Source organism: Aspergillus puulaauensis, chromosome 4, assembly GCF_016861865.1.
Source record: "Aspergillus puulaauensis MK2 DNA, chromosome 4, nearly complete sequence".
Classification (NCBI taxonomy): Eukaryota; Fungi; Ascomycota; class Eurotiomycetes; order Eurotiales; family Aspergillaceae; genus Aspergillus; species Aspergillus puulaauensis.
Genome location: NC_054860.1, coordinates 201354 through 219493, shown reverse-complemented (window position 1 = coordinate 219493; position 18140 = coordinate 201354). Strand labels below are relative to the sequence as shown.

Genomic DNA, 18140 nt, shown 5'->3' with positions numbered 1-18140 from the left:
AAGTTGAAACTCCCTGGAATCCAGATATCTTACTTTGACTGACTGCTTCCACTCTGTCAGACAGCATATTATGACCATGGTCAAGAACATAATCAGCGAGGATGAAACAAGCTATATCCTAAAAGAGAAACTGGAGGCTCGCTTGCACGTCATATTTGGGTATCCCATCAAGGTTCAGGTAATACACTTGCCACCGACACTGCCTCCTTCGGTTGCAACCCTCTCGCTGACTGTTGATCCCGTCAAGCATATCAATGGCCGGTACTACTTCGAAGCGCCCAGGATGGTTACTCCGGTAAGCCTCGATCGCGATGATCTTGTGTCTGACTTGCTAATACGGGGGACACTGTCCTTGGCACAGGATGAGATTGCGTAAGATCTTTGACCATGCGCCTGGATTCAGCCTGACACCTTGTTTTAGTGCCCTTCGTGAGTAGACATCTTGATTGGGACCGTGGTTGGACACCGGTGGACGGGAGGCATCTGATTCCTAGCAGCAGGTTGCACGGGAAGACGTTCTCCAGATGAATTCCATGCAGAGGGAAAGGCAGAATTGTGGCCTCGTGTATGTACTATACAGTAGTGACCTAGCCACGCCGTGGGGCGAATTCAAAGCTGTCCTCGATAGTGCCTTGTAATTGCCAGTTGCCCCATCAGCTGCGCCCACTACAACCCTCGGATTCAGGTATATTAGATTTTAGTCCTCAGTCATTCACAGTTTTGCATTCCTCCAGCTCACCCTCATGATGTCAGTTCTTTCTCCTTCGCATCCGACTTTCTCCGACCAAAGTGTCACTTACTACGATGGAATACGAGCATATCTACGCTCTCCGGCCTTCACTTCTGACCCAGAAAAATGCAATATCTACGTATTTGACAATACATCCAATGGCCTGGCCCATACATTCACCAGCAGCGAGAGATTCGAATCCCACATTGCAGACACACAGAAGCCTAGTGGTCGGATAGTGTATGTATATCTCTACATGTATTCATGCAGGCTGGCTGACGAATGCAAGTTCAATATGCTCTCCGAACTCGATGCGGCCATTGGGCATTACTGAGCAGGCCTGGAGCAAGCTCATGAACGAGTACAACGTGGATGCCTCCTTCTCTGACCTCGCTGTTTCGTTTGGGGATAAGCCACGGAGCTCTGATGCCGGCCTTGGGGCATTCACCGTGCGGCAGAGGGCAAATGGCGCGTATGGTATTACACCCTCTCGCTCCATTTGGATTTCTAGCTCATGCTAATCCGCTTTCACTTCGTTTGCAAGACATGCACTACCTCCTCACATATGCCGAAGATGACACCAGAGGAGGCATATCGTCATGGAAAATCCGCCAGGCTTGTGTTTTCCATCACTATGACCCGTCAGGATGCGGAAACCTTTTCATCTTACTTCACGCAAATCCGCAATCGCCGCTGCATAGACGCATAGAACATACTATTGCGACAAACTCGGGCGCCCTGTTCGGAGCGTGGTTTTCCATGCATCTGCTGGTTCTGTCTACCTACCTAGGCGGTTGGCGCTGGTACATTCGGAATCTAGGCGACGAGATCGAGAAGACTGTATGTCACACGATGCCATCTCCAATGACTCTGGAAACGAACTAATTTGTCTGTGGTAGGTGGACATAGCACTTACTCTGGATTTCTCGAAACCTCGCTCAGGGGACCACAAGGGTGGTCTTGTCCATCTTCTCAAGCAACAATACCTGGGAGATCGGATCCTTCCATTGGCCTCTAGACTGCGCACTGCGCTGGTGACGCTGCACCGGCTGGAAAATATGAACTCACTCTTCCGTCCGAAGACATCCGCCGATGATGGATTCCAGACTGTAGTGGACAGTCTGGCGTATCACGTAACGACTCTAGAAGGGCATTTGGAAAGCATCAACGTGCTAGAACGAAAGATTCGAGGGATATCTGATCTGGTATGTTGACCAGGCCCCTTCACCGTTTCACCTCGCTGTTATCGAAGGTGGCTAACCTGGCTGAATCATGTATAGCTGGCGGTTGCGCTGACAGTGGACAACCAAACCGTGACCATAGACATCAACAACAAAATGTTGGATCTGAATAACAAGCTCCTCAAACTCACAGATGAGTCTTTAGATGGGAATACCACTGTTCGGATTGTGACTCTGGTCACTTTGATATACCTCCCAGCCAGTTTTGTCTCTGTGAGTATTATCTTACAACAAAGTAGGCTTTGCCAGACTCTAATATTGGATATAACTAGACCCTCCTTGGAATGAACCTCTTTGATTATGGCAAGACCGGCGATTTCGAGATATCACATCAGTTTTGGATCTTTGTTGTGATTGCAGTGTCTTTGACCGCGCTGACTGTGGGATCCTGGTATTGGTTCAGTCGACGGCAACAACAATTAAAAGAAAAAAGTCGAGCGATAGAGCTTGGGGAATTATGACTACGGTGACTAACATGGGTTATGGTATTTCCGAGTTGTTGGGGTTGATTTTATGGCTAGACTTGTATTATTTATAGATTTCTGTACCAATATATATCTGCGTATTCTTCGGTGGGTTTCTACGGAGTCAAGATAGAATAAGACGGCTATGCCAGGACAAGGGACCCTTGTTATTTTTATGAATATTCGACGCTAGTCTCAGAAGAGAACACCCTCGCTCGGACTCGCTTCGCCAACTTGGTCCTTAATTACGAGAGAAACAAGGGTCATTGGTGCGCAGAGGCCACCCTGTACTGGCTATTTCTCCGCCTCACTACCCCCACGGGGTGAATAGCCACTGCCGGCGGACAAGGCTGCGTCTGACGCACATGATCCTCCTAATACATGGCATTTGTCATTTCAGCACTGCTGGAAGGGCCATAGGGAAATGTAGCTGCCTATTACGTTCTCCGAGCTGACATTCGCTTCCCCTGCTTCTCCGTCTACCTCTTTCCTCATCATCACCGAGATACTTGGAATCACGGGCACTCGACATCCCCCTTCGGATACTATGCAAGCAACGCGTGATAACGTTAAAGGTATGTGCGCGCTTTTTCACTGTTTGACCCCCGGCTAGAGCTGCCGTTGCTGATGCTCGAGACGTGACCATCAGGATTTCCCACAGCCTTGTATCGCCGGATCTTCGCCTACGCATTTTGAGACCCTGGTGGAGAATATGGACCGGGTATTTCGAAACCGTCGACCGAATGAAGTGCGAGCCCAGCTCCTGATAAAGGTATCCAATGCCATAGAGGACTCGATGCCAGCAAATGAACGATTCGCGCCTCGCGACAGACTCGCGGCGATTTGGACATTCGAGACGCTGAAAGACTTCTTCTGGCATCATAGGCTATCCCTTTATCCGGAATCTATCCACAGAATCCGCAGTGAACTTTTGCAAACAATATCTATTCTGATATATATCAAATGGGATGGCTGGGCGCGGTTTGATGAGATCTTCCTTTCATACGAAGGCCCTATGGAAACCCGGGATCGCACCGATCGCAGGATCCGACACTACGATATCCAGACCTTGAAGAGGGACGACTTCCTAGGCCCAGAGGCTGGCGGCCAGTTCCTGCACATGCGCAGCGTCTTCTGTCCAATTTATATTGAAGAAGGAAGCGATTCAGTTTGGGAACATGGTGAGAGACTTCCGTTCCTTGCCGCAAAGTCCCAACTGCGTGGAAGAGGAGGGTTTGGAAAGGTTACTAAGGAGGTAATCGCGGCGAAACACTACTGCACAAAGAGCGGCATTCAAATGGTATGGATTTGTGTAAATATGGTTGTTGCCCCTGAGTATGATGTGACCGCGGAGCTGACATATAACGGCGTATAGCCAGAGGTCGAGGTTGCACGCAAAGTGTTCACATCCAAGATCGACTTCGATCGAGAGAAATGGAACCTGAATAGACTTGCCGAGTGTGTGGCTCAGCATAAACACATCGTGCTGCCTCTTGCAACAATTACCGTCGGGAACCAGTTCAACATATTGTTCCCTCTGGCGCAGATGGACCTCGAGAAATTTCTCCAAGGGCACTTGCGACACCCCGAGATGTGCGAAATGAACGACATCATCGACGAAGCCATCAATGTGGTGGACGCCCTGGACCACTTGCACGACCGGCTCGGCGTCTCCATTCACGGATACCACATGGACGTGAAGCCCGCCAATATCCTGGTTTATGAGGATTCTGGACACAGAGAGCAGTCGGGGGTGGGCAGTTGGAAGATAACCGACTTTGGTCTTTCCATAATCGCCCGTGCAGGCCGGCGAGGGAGCGCAGATGGCCTTCCTCAAGATCGAGGCACCGAGACCAGGACGCACCTGCTACGCAGGGAAGGCACTTATCAAGCACCAGAGGTGTGCAGTGGGCCTGGGCCGTGTCGGCGAAGCGATATTTGGTCATTCGGGTGTATCCTGGTCCGGGTTCTTGCCTTCAAACTTGACGGGATTGACGGGCTTCGTGCATTGGATGACCTCCGTCGATTGGACAATGATGGGATTGGATACTATGAGGATGACCACTTCACCAGGGGAAACCCGCCTGTGCTCAATCCGCATATTGAGAATTGGATAACAGGCCTCGCGCAGGGCAACCGACAAGAATATCCTGATGAGTTCCTTCACGGCTGTGCGAAGATGCTCTTGTCTATTCTGCAAACTGACAAAAATGCGCGGCCGCTTGCAAGGGATGTCAAGGAAGAGCTGGGGTCCCTCAAGGCCTATCTCAATATACCTCATCAGCCCGACTCCGCAGCAGATTCTAGTTCTGGCTCTGGGGACGAGAGCTCCCCATCATTGCCCCCGTCGACAGAGCCTTCGACTGTCTATGCAAATAGTCCGGACCTAGCCTTCTTGACAGATAGGTTAATTCAAGATATAAAGACCAATGACATCAGGGGCGTTGAGCAAATCTTGAGCCTCCGTGTGAACATTGACAGGGCCAACGAAAACAATGAAACGCCCTTGGGTGTCGCCGCAGAGCAAGGAAACGAAGAAGTTCTTGAGCTCCTCCTTAACGCTACAGCAAATGTGGACGCAAGGTCTGCAGGAGGCAAAACGCCCCTATTGATAGCAATCCGCAAGGGACACGACAGGATAGCCCAGATTCTCCTGGACCAAGGGGCCAACTGCAACGTCTACTCGGATGAAGGGCTTACTTGTCTCCATTATGCGACCTGGCCCCAGACCAGCGCTGGACTTCTTCGACTGTTGATTGCGCAGGTTCGGCGTATCAACATCGACATCGACATCCCAACTCACGACGGCACGCACCGAACACCCCTCATGATGCTGCTTAAACATTTTGCAGATGACAGGGACTGGGAAGCAAAGTTCAATGGCTTGGTTGAGGCCGGGGCGGACGTCAACCGCCGTGATGCAAATGACATTTCACCACTACGATGTGCTGTAACAGAGGGCTCGACCACGGCGGTCAGGTTGCTCATTGAGCAAGGTGCAAACCTCGAGGATTTCTCGGCCGTTCACCCTAAGAATAATGCCATCAAAACGGAGTTGCAAAGGGCTTACGAGACACGCCGCCGCGGAAGTCTTGCTAGTTCTCGATCGAGGCGAAGCTTATGGTCGTGGAGCGTTATTCGGAGGGTTTTTTCCTCGTGAATATTCCCCGTCTGTACTTGTGCCGTTTCCCATGTTCCAGTTGATGGTGTCCATCGAATTTGGGATACCTTGAGGCAGAAGGACGGAGGTAATTCCTTGAACGACTTGCAGGCATGTATCTATAACTGATGACGCGCGATCTACCTTTCAGACGGATTCTCCTCTAGCCTCCTCCGTCTTACCTCCCGCGAATAACACGGCACGGCATGCATATTCCTCCAAGGTAAGCCCAATTTCCCCGCTTGCCAGTATATGTATAGCCGAGGTTAAATGGATACCATCCAGGGGGCGTACAGAGTTTGAACTACGGATGATGCTCCAGGAGTTGCAGGGATAGCCGAGGAAATGCGGGGGAGACTAACCTTATTTCTAGGTTGCGGGGCAAGTCTTGTATTGCTTATCAAAGGGAATGAATATAACAATTCGCCGCCCATGAAGCCTTAACACGCCCGCTCGACCACTAGTATTCTTGTGGCGTTTTCATAGCTATTGCAATGCTGACTCTCGCATGATGCCTGCTCAGTTCACCTCTGGAAGGCGCCAGTTCAGTCTCTACAACCTCTTTACCATCCTGGCCGTTTCCTTCGGGTCTGCTTCCTATGGCTGGGCTTCGTCCGCCATTGCCCCTGTCCTCGCCCTGCCTGAGTTTTCGGAATATTTTGAGCTCACGACCAGGCCCAACGGCTTGTCTCTGCAGGCCACAATTAATGGACTCTTCCAGACGGGAGGCCTTTTAGGCGTCTTTATCGTTAGCTGGTTCGCCGATAAGTACGGCCGTCGCGTCGCCATTGCTGTCCCTGCTATCATCCTCGTGGTCACAGCTGCGTTGTTGGCGGGCGCAACAAACGTTGGCGAGTTCATCGTCTGGCGCTTCTTTGCCGGTGCCGGGACTTTTATGATCCTAGCTGCTGTTCCTACTTACATGACTGAGGCCGTGCCGCCTCGCAATCGCGGTATGCTTGTTGACATCCACGGTGCAGCACTACTGTTTGGCTATATGAGTGTCATATGGGCCGGCTATGGTGTCTTCTTCTGGAAGAATCCAAACAACTGGAGAGTCATATTTGGTAGGTCAATCCTGCAGAATAATCAGGGGACAAGCAGAAGGTGCTAATGGAATCGCAGCTCTACAGGCAGTGTTCCCTCTTGCTGTCCTTTGCATGCTTCCATTCCTTCCCGAGTCTCCACGATGGCTGATCAGCCAGAGTCGCTACGATGAGGCTCGGACCACCTTGGATCGTCTTCACACACCGGAAGAGGCCAAAATGGAGTTTGACCAGATCACTTCGCAGCTCAGAATCGACAGCCAGCTGCCGAAAAGCTACGTCTCCATGTTCACCAAAAAATCGTACCGCAAACGCTCGCTTCTCTCCATCGGTACTACGTGTGCCATTCAGTGCTCGGGAATCTTGGTCCTCAACAATTATCAACCCACTCTATATGCCACGCTCGGTTACAACGTCGAGAAGCAGTTACTGCTCGAAGGTGGGTGGATTACGCTTGCCTGGGGTTCTGGCGTGCTGGGCTGCTTCATCATCGATCGAATGCCTCGCCCCAAGCTCATCGCCGGAGCCCTGGCCGGCTGCATGGTATGCCTTATCATTATTGCCGCTCTGATTGCCAACTTCGTGCCCAGTGACAACAGTGCTGCCCTCAACGCCATTGTCGCATTTCTGTTCATCTACGTCATTTTCTATGAGGGGGGGCTAGACGGCACTCAGTTTGCTTATATCGGCGAGATCTTCCCAACTCACTTGCGCCCCAAGGGCATGAACTTGGGTGTCGCGGGTATTTGCTTGATGAATATCATTTGGCTTCAGTCGGCGCCGGCCGGTATTGCTAATGCGTCGTGGAAGTATTTCCTGGCCTATATTATTCCAGGCTGCTTGGCTGCCATTGGTATCTGGCTTTTCTTTCCCGACACTTGGGGCATGCCTCTCGAAGAAATTGCCATGATTTTTGGAGTAAGCCAGATGCCCCCTAGAAAGGATTACTCGCTAACCTGTTCAGGATGCGGACGAGGTGACCGAAGGTCGAGAAGATGCTTCTGCCTCGGATAACTTGGAAGAGAAACACCGGACGGGGCATGTAGAGCAGACACGGGGCGAAACCATAGTATAACTCGGGGTTTCATGTTTTGATGACACTGTAAGGGAAGCTTGACAAGTCTTTTACCTTATATTCCAATACTTAGCTACGTTCATTACATATGACGACAGGGTGTGGAAAACAGGGCTTTCCGTCAGCTCAGCCGTACTTAAGCCATAACTATCGGCATGGTTGGAAGTATAATGAGCCCTGAGTACGTTACTGCTCTTAGGGATAGTAGGGGCTTAGATAAGCCCTTTAACTAACGTAATTCCTAACCGAGTCGCGCATCCTACCCGAGTCGCGCACCCCACCGAATTCCGCCATGCTTAGAATTTTTGAAGCTATCGCCAACAACCAAAACACGCGTATTTCATTAAAATTTAAATATCTGAACGTGTAGGACATCTAACTCTAGTATGGCCTTGAATTCCACAGTTCGTACACTTTGGTGGTGCTCGTCTTGGCACGGTTAAAGGTAAAGATGCAGAACTCGCGGTAGACCCCCCCTCTGTACCTAATCGCTTATTTCTCTGCTCCATGAGATCTCTAGCTTCCTGTATAGATAGGTCTTTATTAGGAGTTATCTGGCGTCTTGACTGATCCTTTTTCTGCTTCTCTTTCTTATTTGCAGCGCGGAGATCATGGTTTTCCTCTGCTAACTGGACAGCGTTGTAGATAGCTACCTTACAGCCCTTTATTATTTGCTGTAGGGCTCTTTTTGATGGAGTTGAAGGGCTTTGAGAACCTCTTTTTAAAAGCTTTTTGACTGAAGATGCTTGCCGCTGTAATTGACGAGTTGTATAAGGTGTTGCGAGTGTTGAGGAACTTGTTGAAAGCGTCCCACGGCTTGGGGGGGGGGTAGGGGTAGCTAGCGAGATATTCAGCTTGCTAAGCACCCTCTGAGGATCAAATGGGTGTATTCCAGCTGCAGCAAAGCCACTCTTAATATTTTGAGGTTTAAAAACCTCCTGGTGAGCTTCTGGATAGGCCCTTAAGAAGTTAAACTTGTCGATATGGGTGAATCCAAGCCGTATTTTCGATTCCACAAGACCTCCGTACGCGCGCTTTAAAGGACCAAAACAACCAACATCTAGAGGTTGCAAGAGGTGAGAAGAGTGCGGAGGCATGCAAATAGCTATAATATTGTTGTCATTGCATGCCTTGTTGAATTGAGGTGTCAAATGGCTTCCATGGCCATCTAAAACAAGTAATTGATATCTACCGACTGTACGGCTATTTGTTGCTGGAATAAAGACTTTTTGAAGCCACCGGAGGCCTATCTCATTGGTTGTCCATCCATTTTGGCTGACCTCAATCCTCTAATCCTCTGGTAAGCGGCCTTCTTGAAACCATCCTTCTATATAGATCTTTTCTTTAAAGATAATAGTAGAAGGAAGGGCCCATCCTATTGTATTGATACTCTCGATGGTTGTCACCCATTCCCGATTGCCTGGCTGAATAAGATGAGGTTTTCCAGGTATATTAGCTCTTGTAACTACCTTAGAGGTAGCTAAAATGCCCATTGTAAAGCCTGTTTCGTCAAAATTGAAGATATCTTCATCCTGAATCCCATACTCTATTCGAACCCTCTGTAGCTGCTCAAACCACGCTCTAATAACTCTAGGATCCTCACATTTGGCTCGCTGGTAATTATATCTTCGTGCAAAGCGGCTCTTGACCTCCGGGCGCCTTCTAGTAAAGGTTGTGGTCCAGTTCTTGCTTAGAGGCGTGTATCCAGGCGGGTTGTCTGCTTGTAGGATAAGATTGGCCATTTCTGTCACCTGGGACGGCCTAGGAGCTGCTCCACGCATGTCCCTAGATACTATCCATCTTATTAAGACCTCTTCCTGAGTTTCAGATAGCCTATGAGAGTTGGCGCGTTGTTCTGCTCGATATTGCCGGCCTTGTAGTCGGTCCCGGAGTGTAGAGGGAGGCATATTAAAAACCTCTGCTGCGCGACGAGTACTCGATATTTCGTTTTTTTTTAAAGCAGAAATAGTAAGTAGGATCCTCCCCTCTTGCTCCACCAAATTTTGAGATACCCGATGTTGTTTTGGTGGCATGGTTGCTGTTTGAATTGCTTCAGTATCTTAACGCGTGGACTTTTGATGAGGTGCGCGACTCGGGTAGGATGCGCGACTCGGTTAGGAATTACGTTAACGTATTTATCAGGTGATCCGCCCACCCATAGTGATCCGCCCACCGCCTTAAAATCTTCCACGCTCATTAAACTTGAAGTCATCACCAACAATGTAATTTTTTGAATTAGGAAATAATTTAAATATAGCTAGGTACAGGACAATGAGTTCTTTTATGGCCCAAAGTTCCACAGTTAGAACACTTAGGAGGACGCCGTCTTAGTGTAGTTGAAGATCCTGGAGCACCATTATCAGGAAGGTGTATAGCGGTATTTAAAGCCTTATTTCTCCGTGAAATTAGATCTCTAGCCTCTTGTACTGAGATGCCTTTATTAGGTGTCATTTAATATTTAGATTGTTGCTTTTTAAGATTCTCCGCTGCGCTTTCAAGGCGGAGAAGGCGGTTTTTATAAGCTAGAAATTCCTTATCATATAGTGCCTCTTCAAAGCCTTTTTACAACTGTTGTAGGTTATAAATAGTGTTATTTACAAGCGCCTCGGAGGCCTTATGTATTGAGTTTTAGATTAATAAAGTTTTTTGACGCAGGTGTTAAACTGTATAAGACATGGCAAGTATAGAAGAGGCCTGAGAACTCCGGGGCCCTGTTAGGGGGGGTGTCGGGGTAGATAGTACTATACTAAGCTTGCTAATAACCTATTCAGGATTGAAAGGGTTGATTCCTGCAGCTGTAAAGCCGCTCTTGATATTCTGATCATTAAATATCTTTGTATAGGCCTGGGGATAGGCCTCTAAGAAGTTAAACTTATCAATATAGTGTTTGCCAAGTCAGGATCTTAATTTAATAAGGCCTCCATATGCCCGCTTTAGAGGCCCAAAACAACCGACATCTAGTAGTTGAAGAAGGTGAGATGAATGCGAGGGCATGCAAAGCGGTATAATATCATTATCTTGACAGATCTTATTAAATTCAGGTGTTAGATAACTTCCATGGCCGTCTAGAACTAGCATTCGATATCGGGCTACTGTACGGGGTGTAGTTGCAGGAATAAAGCAGTTTTGAAGCCAACAAAGGCCTATTTTATCGGTTGTCCAGCTATTCTTGCTGACCTTAATATGCCAGTCTCCAGGGATGCGTTGCTCTGAATACCAGCCCTCAATATAAACCTTTCCTTTAAAGATAATCGTGGACGGGATAGCCCAACCTCTGGTGTTGATATATTTAATTATAGTCACCTATTCCCAGTTCCCTGGCTGAATAAGATAAGGCTTTCCAGGCATGTCGCGTCTTATAACTACTCTTACAGTTATAATAAGGCCCATCGCGAAGCCAGTTTCATCAAAATTATAGATATTATCAGGGAGGATGCCTTTGTCATTACAGATAGTTTTATAGGTATTAAACTAGTCTATAATAACTTTAGGATCCTTACACTGTGCCCGCTGTCGATTATAGCGTCTTATAAAGCGAGATTTTAGCTCAGGATAATGCTTTAGGAAGTTAGTGACCCAGTTTCCCTCTAAGGGATCTAGAGAGGTTGTGGAATCTGACTGGAGTATAATCTTGGCCATTTCCTGGATATAAGAGTGTCTTGGGGCACATCCGCGCTCATCCCTGGATATAATCCATTGTACTAAGTAATCCTCTTGAGTTTTAGATAGCCTCATATTCTGGTTGTAGAGTTCTTGCTGATTTTATTGACCCTGAAGTCGATCTCGGAGCGTACCACGCGGAATATTAAAAACTACTGCTGCTCGACGTACAGACGCGATTTCGTGGTTTTTTAACGCGTTTATTGCAAGTTGAATCCTGCCCTCTTGCTCAATTAATTCTTGACGCGATCGACGATTATTTCGTGGCATGGTGGATAATTAAACTCAGGGTGTTGGAATGCGCTACCAAATATTGAAGGGGTGGGCGGATCACTATGGGTGGGCGGATCACCTGATAAATACGTTAACTAACGTAAATCCCGGGCGGTAGGTACGTCCCGGGCGGAAGATAGTTTTTACACCCGCACTAATATGTTTCTTAATCTTAACTTTTAATAATTATTATACCACGAAAAGCGCGTCAAATAAATTAAAATTTAGTTAAGCAAGAGGGCCGGATTAAATATATAATTTAAGATCTTAAAAATAGAAGATTTTAAAAAATTATATCTAGACATGCACAACCCGCCCTGAAATCCTATACCCGACCCGGCCCGAATCCAGGTGGGTCCGGGTTGGGATGACTAAGCTAGAACCCGCAGCGGGTTTTTACCCATTTAGGAAAACCCGTGTGGGTTTGGGTTTAACCCACTAACTCCGGAATGACGTCATCTAGCTAGAATTAGATATTTTCTAGAAATTTAATATATATTGTATTAAATTAATATTTAAATATTCTATTTCTTTTAATTAGAACCTAAAATATTATATAATAGTGGACTTATTAAGGTTTTTAAAAATATCTTGGCAACCCATTTCAAAATATATATTTTGACATAGAACCCCTAGTGACCACTAACCACCTTTCTAGACCTTATTTTTTAATATTTAAATTATCTATTTTTTTAGTTCTATATAGATTTTTATATAAAAATTTTAATATTTTCTAAAAATTCTATTTTTAGGAAGGGTTTGGGTTTATAGGGTGTACAACCCAGTCCTGAACCCATAACTAATCCCTTCCTAAAAGAGATAGTATACTGATGATCATATCCGAATTAGGTCTAGCTTAGAAATTTTGGGTAGAACCCGCCCTAACCCGGCCCAAACCTATGAGGGTTTGGGCTGACTAATCAGATCCCCGAACCCGCTGCGGGTTGGGGCGCCTGAGGCCTCAACCCGGCCCAACCCAACCCATATGCATGTCTAATTATATCTACAGCACGTATCTATAATATTTATCTAAATATACTCCGAGGAAGACTTAATAGTTAATATTCTTAAATAGAATTTTATAATTATTAATATAGGCTATTCTTATATTAAGAAAAAACCTTAATAGGCTGGATAGTATTACTAGATATTTATAGAGTAATCCTGAGGCCTTTATATATTTATAAAATAGCCTAACTTATCCTAAATAAATCCTTAACCCTATCCCGACTAATTAGAAAGAACTAGATAACAGAATTTACTAAGAAATACCCTAAAATTAAAACCAGGTTTATTTAAAAGATTAATTATTTAAGAGTACTCTATAAAGATCTTAAGATAATTCGCCTATTTTTTAATAAGATATAAAGAGTTAAAGTTAAGTATAATATATCAGATAAAAATATCTATAACTTTAATAAAACTAGCTTTGCTATAGATCTAATTATAATAATAAAAGTAGTATCTTAAGTAGAAATACCAGACAAGCTATAGCTTGTACAGCCAGAAAATTAAAAGTAGATTATAATTATTAAATATATTAATTCAAGCGGGTGGTTAATTTTATTAATAATTATTTTTAAAAGAAAGTACTATATTAAGAATTAGTTTAAAGAACTATCTATTCCACCTGCATAAAGGATTAAAGTTAGTAATAATAGATAAATAATAGATATTATTAGACTTTACTAGCTTTGAAAATACTTTATTCCAGCTATATAAAAGCAGCAGAGGAGGGGATATATATTTTTTATTTTAAATAGCTATAGAAGTCATCTAACTCCTACTTTTAATCTTATATATAAGAATAATTATATTATTCTTATTTATATACCTTTCTATTTATCTTACCTTCTATAATCTCTTAATATTAGCTGCTTTAGTTCTTTAAAAAAGATATATAAATCTATAATCAAGAATAAGATATACTATAGATCTAATTATATTAATAAGTATAATTTCTTAAAGATATACCCGGAAGCCTATAAGAAGGTCTTTATAATAGAGAATATTTAAAGTAGATTTAGAATAACTAGATTACTTCCTTTCCTACCTACTACAGTACTAGATAAGTTACAGTTAATATTATTAATTTTTATACCCCCCCTAAGCAGAGGGACTACTTTAATTTTATTCTCTTAACTTTATATATCTTATACAGTCCGCTAAGTATAATAGAAAGCTTTATTAATTAAGAAGCTTCTAAAAAAAAATTCTAAAAATCTACTAACCCCCTCCAAGCAGGCGCTGGATAAATTTATAAAGGAGTATGAGACAGCTATATATAATACTAGATTATTAGTATAGAAGAATATAGATCTCCGCGAATTTATAGTAGATAATATAGTAAAAAAAAGTTGTTCTAGATATTTAATAACTTCTATAGATAGTCTCTTATTTACAGAAGCTAGAGATCTTATTTTATTAAGAAATAATAAAGTTTAAATTAGTAAAGAGATATTAAGCTCTACTACTCTTCTAACTTTAAAGAGATGTAGCCGCGCTCTACCAAAGTATATAAATTATAGAATATAAGATTATAAGAGAACAAGCTATCATGTTTCTAATTATCTTTAGTTCAAAAAATTTAATTAAGAATTGATGAAGTTATTCAAATCAAAAGTTTATATAGTAATAGGCGGGTGCAAAAACTACCTTCCGCCCGGGACACACCTACCGCCCGGGATTTACGTTAACTAACTAACTATTAGAAGTAGTAACCAATATCTGCTAGATATATACTAGTATTTTAGTTTTTATATTACTATATTATATTCTAATAAATACAGAAGTTATACTCTAACTAGATATAGAGTAGTTAGTAATATACAATTAAAATTAATTATTATTAGACATGCACAACCCGCCCCAAAATCCTGAACCCGATCCGCCCCGAACCCGCATGGGTTTGGGTTCGGGTCAACTATCTAGAACCCGCGGCTTAGGGTTAAACCTGCAGAACCCGCACTAAACCTAGTATAGTAATAAAATAGGGTTATTATAATTAGCCCTATCCTATTTAGGTAATAAAATTACTGTATTAGGTTTAGTGCGGGTTCTGCGGGTATTTGCGGGGCGGGTTTAGCAAGATCTTGACCCATGCGGGTTGGGGTCCGCGAGGCCTTGACCCGCCCCAACCCAACCCGTATGCATGTCTAATTATTATAAAGAAAGCCTCTAAATTACTATGTACTCCTATATCTATCTCTAATCTAAATCCTTAGATACTAAGTAGTTTTGATTATCAATATCAACTACTTTTCTTAAAATAATGTATAAATAAGCCCTTTCAGAGCCTTTATAATAAAGTCACCAACCTCTTTCACACCAACCTACGGTGATGTTGGTTAACATATCGTCAAAGAAGACATACGACAGATACTATGCACCAACCAAATTCAAGGACTCTTATGTCATCACAGAACAACCCCGCGGTTCAATTTTACACTCATCAGCATAATCAGAATCATCCATCATGGAGGCTCATCAAGCTTCAAGGGCATGCTTAAACTGCCGGTATTATCATTCGGGAAGATATAACTGCTCTCGCTGCTGACCCATTCAGGACGTTAAAGCGGAAATGCTCCCGAGACCTTCCGGCATGCGCCTTGGTGGGTGTCTCTTACTCCTGGTGGACAGCCCAGTAGTTTAATTGCATATTAGTGTTTACGTCTAGGAAAGGCCTGCTGCTATGAAGGTGCACGGTTTCCTAGTAATACACAGGCATCACCACTACGCTCCCAGCAGGATACGACCCCACTCTCAGCGTCTACCGGCCTTGCTGAGACAACAGCTCTGTCGCGGTTTTTTCTCGATTCAGATGCATATCGTCCTATGAGTCTCGATGCGATACCAAAAATCGCTGCGCCTGATGAAATCCATGGCCTCCTCGGCTCGCAGAGTGACATCGACACAGTCTACTTGGACTACTTTTCTGGAACCCACCGCTGGCTTCCTATTCTGAGTCAAAAGGAAATGTATGAGAGAGCATGTACCACTGACTTGAAACTAGACGCCGGTTTCTCGCTTTTGGTGTTGAGTATGAAGTTGTCATCCACTCCCATCGAGATGCAAGACGTGCACTCGTCGCTTTATAACGCTGTAACAGAGCTGTCGTTCAGCCTGGAAAACAACGGCCTTTTGTCTTTAGATTTGATCCAATCGCTCATCTTGATGTCGATATACCAAGTCGCGCATGGGTTATACCCCGCTGGCTTCATGAGCGTTTCACGAGCAGCACGATTAGCAACTCTCATGGGCCTGCATAACAGGGACAAAATCCAGTTATACGCAAAACCAAACACATGGACAGGACGAGAAGGCGAAAGAAGGACATGGTGGGCAATTATGATTCTCGATGTGTATGACCCCTAACCCAATTAACTTAAAGTTTTTCTCACCATTCTTCGAAGATTCACCAATATGAAGATCCCCGGCTTACCCCCTGCCACACCCCCACCAGGCACCACAGACCTCCTCCCATGCACAGAAGACGCATGGGATAGCGGCCAAGTGGCCTCCAACCAGCCAGTATTTGTCGACCACTCCCCAGTCGATTTCTCGCTCGGCCTATTCGCCAATACATGCCAGGCCGCACATCTTCTAGGGAATGTAGCGCGGCACCGGGACCGCAATAACACCGATCCTGCAATCGACCGCCGTCTTTACCTCTCAGAAGCCTACCAGATCCATCTAACGCTCGTGTCGCTGGGCTTACATCTAAGCCAGATATGTTTCGTTGGCGACGGCGATATTGAGAAGAGCCACTTCGTAGCCATAGCGCTGTGCTGCTGCGCTCGGATAACGCTGTATGGGATATACGGGTGTAACGAGAATTCGTCCACAGGGGGAACTCGAATAGTCGAGGAGATATCCATGCAGCAAGCCTCAATCGAAGGTCTATATGAAGTTGTCGAAGATGTAAGCCGTCTGGCGGAGTCTATCCTGCGTTATGCGTCTGTATCAGATGATGCAAGACTTTGCCGTCTGAGTCCGCTGTTCAGTCACTGTCTTTACCTGGCTATATCCGAGTCTGCGTGGTTCTATCGCGAGGAGAAGAGTGTAGCTAGGGCGAAGCAGTTGCAGGGGATTATTGAGGCGTTGCGGGCTCTGGGAAGGGTTTGGAGGACTGTTGGTATGTTTCAGGTCTTGCATTGTTGGTGGCTTTACTAACGATTGATAGATGGTTATATGGCACTTCTTGAGGATGAGGGTTCTCTTATGTCTCATGACTAGTTTGCGAAGGACCAGACATAAAGCCATATCTGGTTCTTTTAGTCATTCCTCAATCAAAATTTAACTAGCGACGTCTGTCGACTTCGCAATTTCAGATATTCTGGCATATCCTTCTCCTAGTTCCTTCAGTCGTTGCCCCAATATACCATAGCAATCAGAGCCCAGAGGCACCCTCAGTTCTTTTCCGATCTCCTTAAACGCTCCCTCCCCATCCACCGCATTCAGAATCCTCTCCCCAAACAGCCTCGGATCCCCATTCACAACAGTCCTATCCCTACTCGCCTCGTCCAAAACCCCCATCCAAGCCTCAATCCTCTCCTCATAATCCCCTGTCACTCCCCTATCCGACCTCGCGGCATTCTCCGGAAACCCCGTCCGAAACCCCCCCGGCTCAATAATCATAACCCGAATCCCAAATGGACGCAGCAGGTCGGCGTAAGATTCCGTCAACGATTCCAGCGCGGCTTTGGCGGCACTGTAGAGCATATGTTCGCATTTGGGTACAAACCCCCAGACGGATGATATAGTAATAAGGGTACCAGTGCGATTTCGGCGGAGAACCGGCAGGCAAGCCTTCCATACGCGAATCGCCCCGTGGAGGTTCGCTTGCATGTACGCGTCGATTTGGGCTTCGCTCATGTCTTCCACTGTCCCGACTAGGGTGCTGCCTGCATTATTTACAACAACCCAGTGCTCCTGCTGCTGCTGCTTTTCTGTTAATTCCGGCATCTATGAGGTTTTGTTTGAGGCTGAGACGCACCTCCGCAGCAAGGAAATCCTCCACAACCCGTTGCGCCTCTGGCTGAGAAACGTCTAGCTGCAGCCATCTACCACCAAGTCGCTCAAAATCAGGACAGTTATTCGCAGCAAATTCGATGTTCCGGCCGGTCCCAACCACGCAGTGTCCGGCGCGCAGTGCGGCCAGGGCCATTTCGAGTCCAAGCCCTGATGAGGCGCCGGTGATGAGCCAGCTTTTCTTGTTTTCGACTGACGGCATGGTGGTATGTATTTGGAAATTGTAATTTGAGGAGAGTCTCAGGGAATCTGCAGAGATATTGTTCTTTTATGCCGGCCATGTTGGCTATTGTGCAAGAGCGGGCTGGAGCGGACGGAGCGGACATCGAGCGGACATCGAGCGGGCGATACCTATGCAGGAGCGGAAGAGTCCGCTCCATAATGCGCTGTAACTCAGCAGCAACTGGCTTACGCCATACTCATTCTCAAATGTCCGCTTCGTGCGCAATGCTATCATGCAT

At 45.6% G+C, this 18140-nt stretch overlaps 7 protein-coding genes across 7 annotated transcripts; 5 read left to right on the top strand and 2 right to left on the bottom strand.

The window, feature by feature from the left end:
* Positions 1-76: 76 nt before the first annotated feature.
* Positions 77-437, top strand: APUU_40087A (uncharacterized protein; the record flags this gene model as incomplete). The annotated part of the gene is made up of 2 exons (XM_041703120.1): positions 77-372; positions 422-437. 2 exons carry the CDS (start codon positions 77-79, stop codon positions 435-437), a joined length of 312 nt encoding a protein of 103 aa, XP_041555837.1.
* Positions 438-743: 306 nt separating this feature from the next.
* On the top strand, positions 744-2432 carry APUU_40086A (uncharacterized protein; the record flags this gene model as incomplete). The annotated part of the gene is made up of 6 exons (XM_041703119.1): positions 744-970; positions 1020-1207; positions 1275-1570; positions 1630-1935; positions 2011-2184; positions 2244-2432. 6 exons carry the CDS (start codon positions 744-746, stop codon positions 2430-2432), a joined length of 1380 nt encoding a protein of 459 aa, XP_041555836.1.
* A 715-nt stretch (positions 2433-3147) lies between these two features.
* Positions 3148-5595, top strand: APUU_40085A (ankyrin repeat and protein kinase domain-containing protein; the record flags this gene model as incomplete). Its single annotated transcript, XM_041703117.1, has 2 exons — positions 3148-3735; positions 3811-5595. 2 exons carry the CDS (start codon positions 3148-3150, stop codon positions 5593-5595), a joined length of 2373 nt encoding a protein of 790 aa, XP_041555835.1.
* A 508-nt stretch (positions 5596-6103) lies between these two features.
* APUU_40084A (uncharacterized protein) lies at positions 6104-7716 on the top strand (the record flags this gene model as incomplete). The annotated part of the gene is made up of 3 exons (XM_041703116.1): positions 6104-6662; positions 6721-7559; positions 7606-7716. The coding sequence occupies 3 exons, from the start codon at positions 6104-6106 to the stop codon at positions 7714-7716; spliced, it is 1509 nt and encodes a 502-aa protein (XP_041555834.1).
* Positions 7717-9005: 1289 nt separating this feature from the next.
* On the bottom strand, positions 9006-9749 carry APUU_40083S (uncharacterized protein; the record flags this gene model as incomplete). The annotated part of the gene is made up of 1 exon (XM_041703115.1): positions 9006-9749. The coding sequence occupies one exon, from the start codon at positions 9747-9749 to the stop codon at positions 9006-9008; it is 744 nt and encodes a 247-aa protein (XP_041555833.1).
* Positions 9750-15229: 5480 nt separating this feature from the next.
* On the top strand, positions 15230-16884 carry APUU_40082A (fungal specific transcription factor domain-containing protein; the record flags this gene model as incomplete). The annotated part of the gene is made up of 4 exons (XM_041703114.1): positions 15230-15260; positions 15326-16010; positions 16062-16783; positions 16832-16884. The coding sequence occupies 4 exons, from the start codon at positions 15230-15232 to the stop codon at positions 16882-16884; spliced, it is 1491 nt and encodes a 496-aa protein (XP_041555832.1).
* Positions 16885-16944: 60 nt separating this feature from the next.
* On the bottom strand, positions 16945-17881 carry APUU_40081S (SDR family oxidoreductase; the record flags this gene model as incomplete). The annotated part of the gene is made up of 2 exons (XM_041703113.1): positions 16945-17589; positions 17645-17881. 2 exons carry the CDS (start codon positions 17879-17881, stop codon positions 16945-16947), a joined length of 882 nt encoding a protein of 293 aa, XP_041555831.1.
* Positions 17882-18140: the final 259 nt, after the last annotated feature.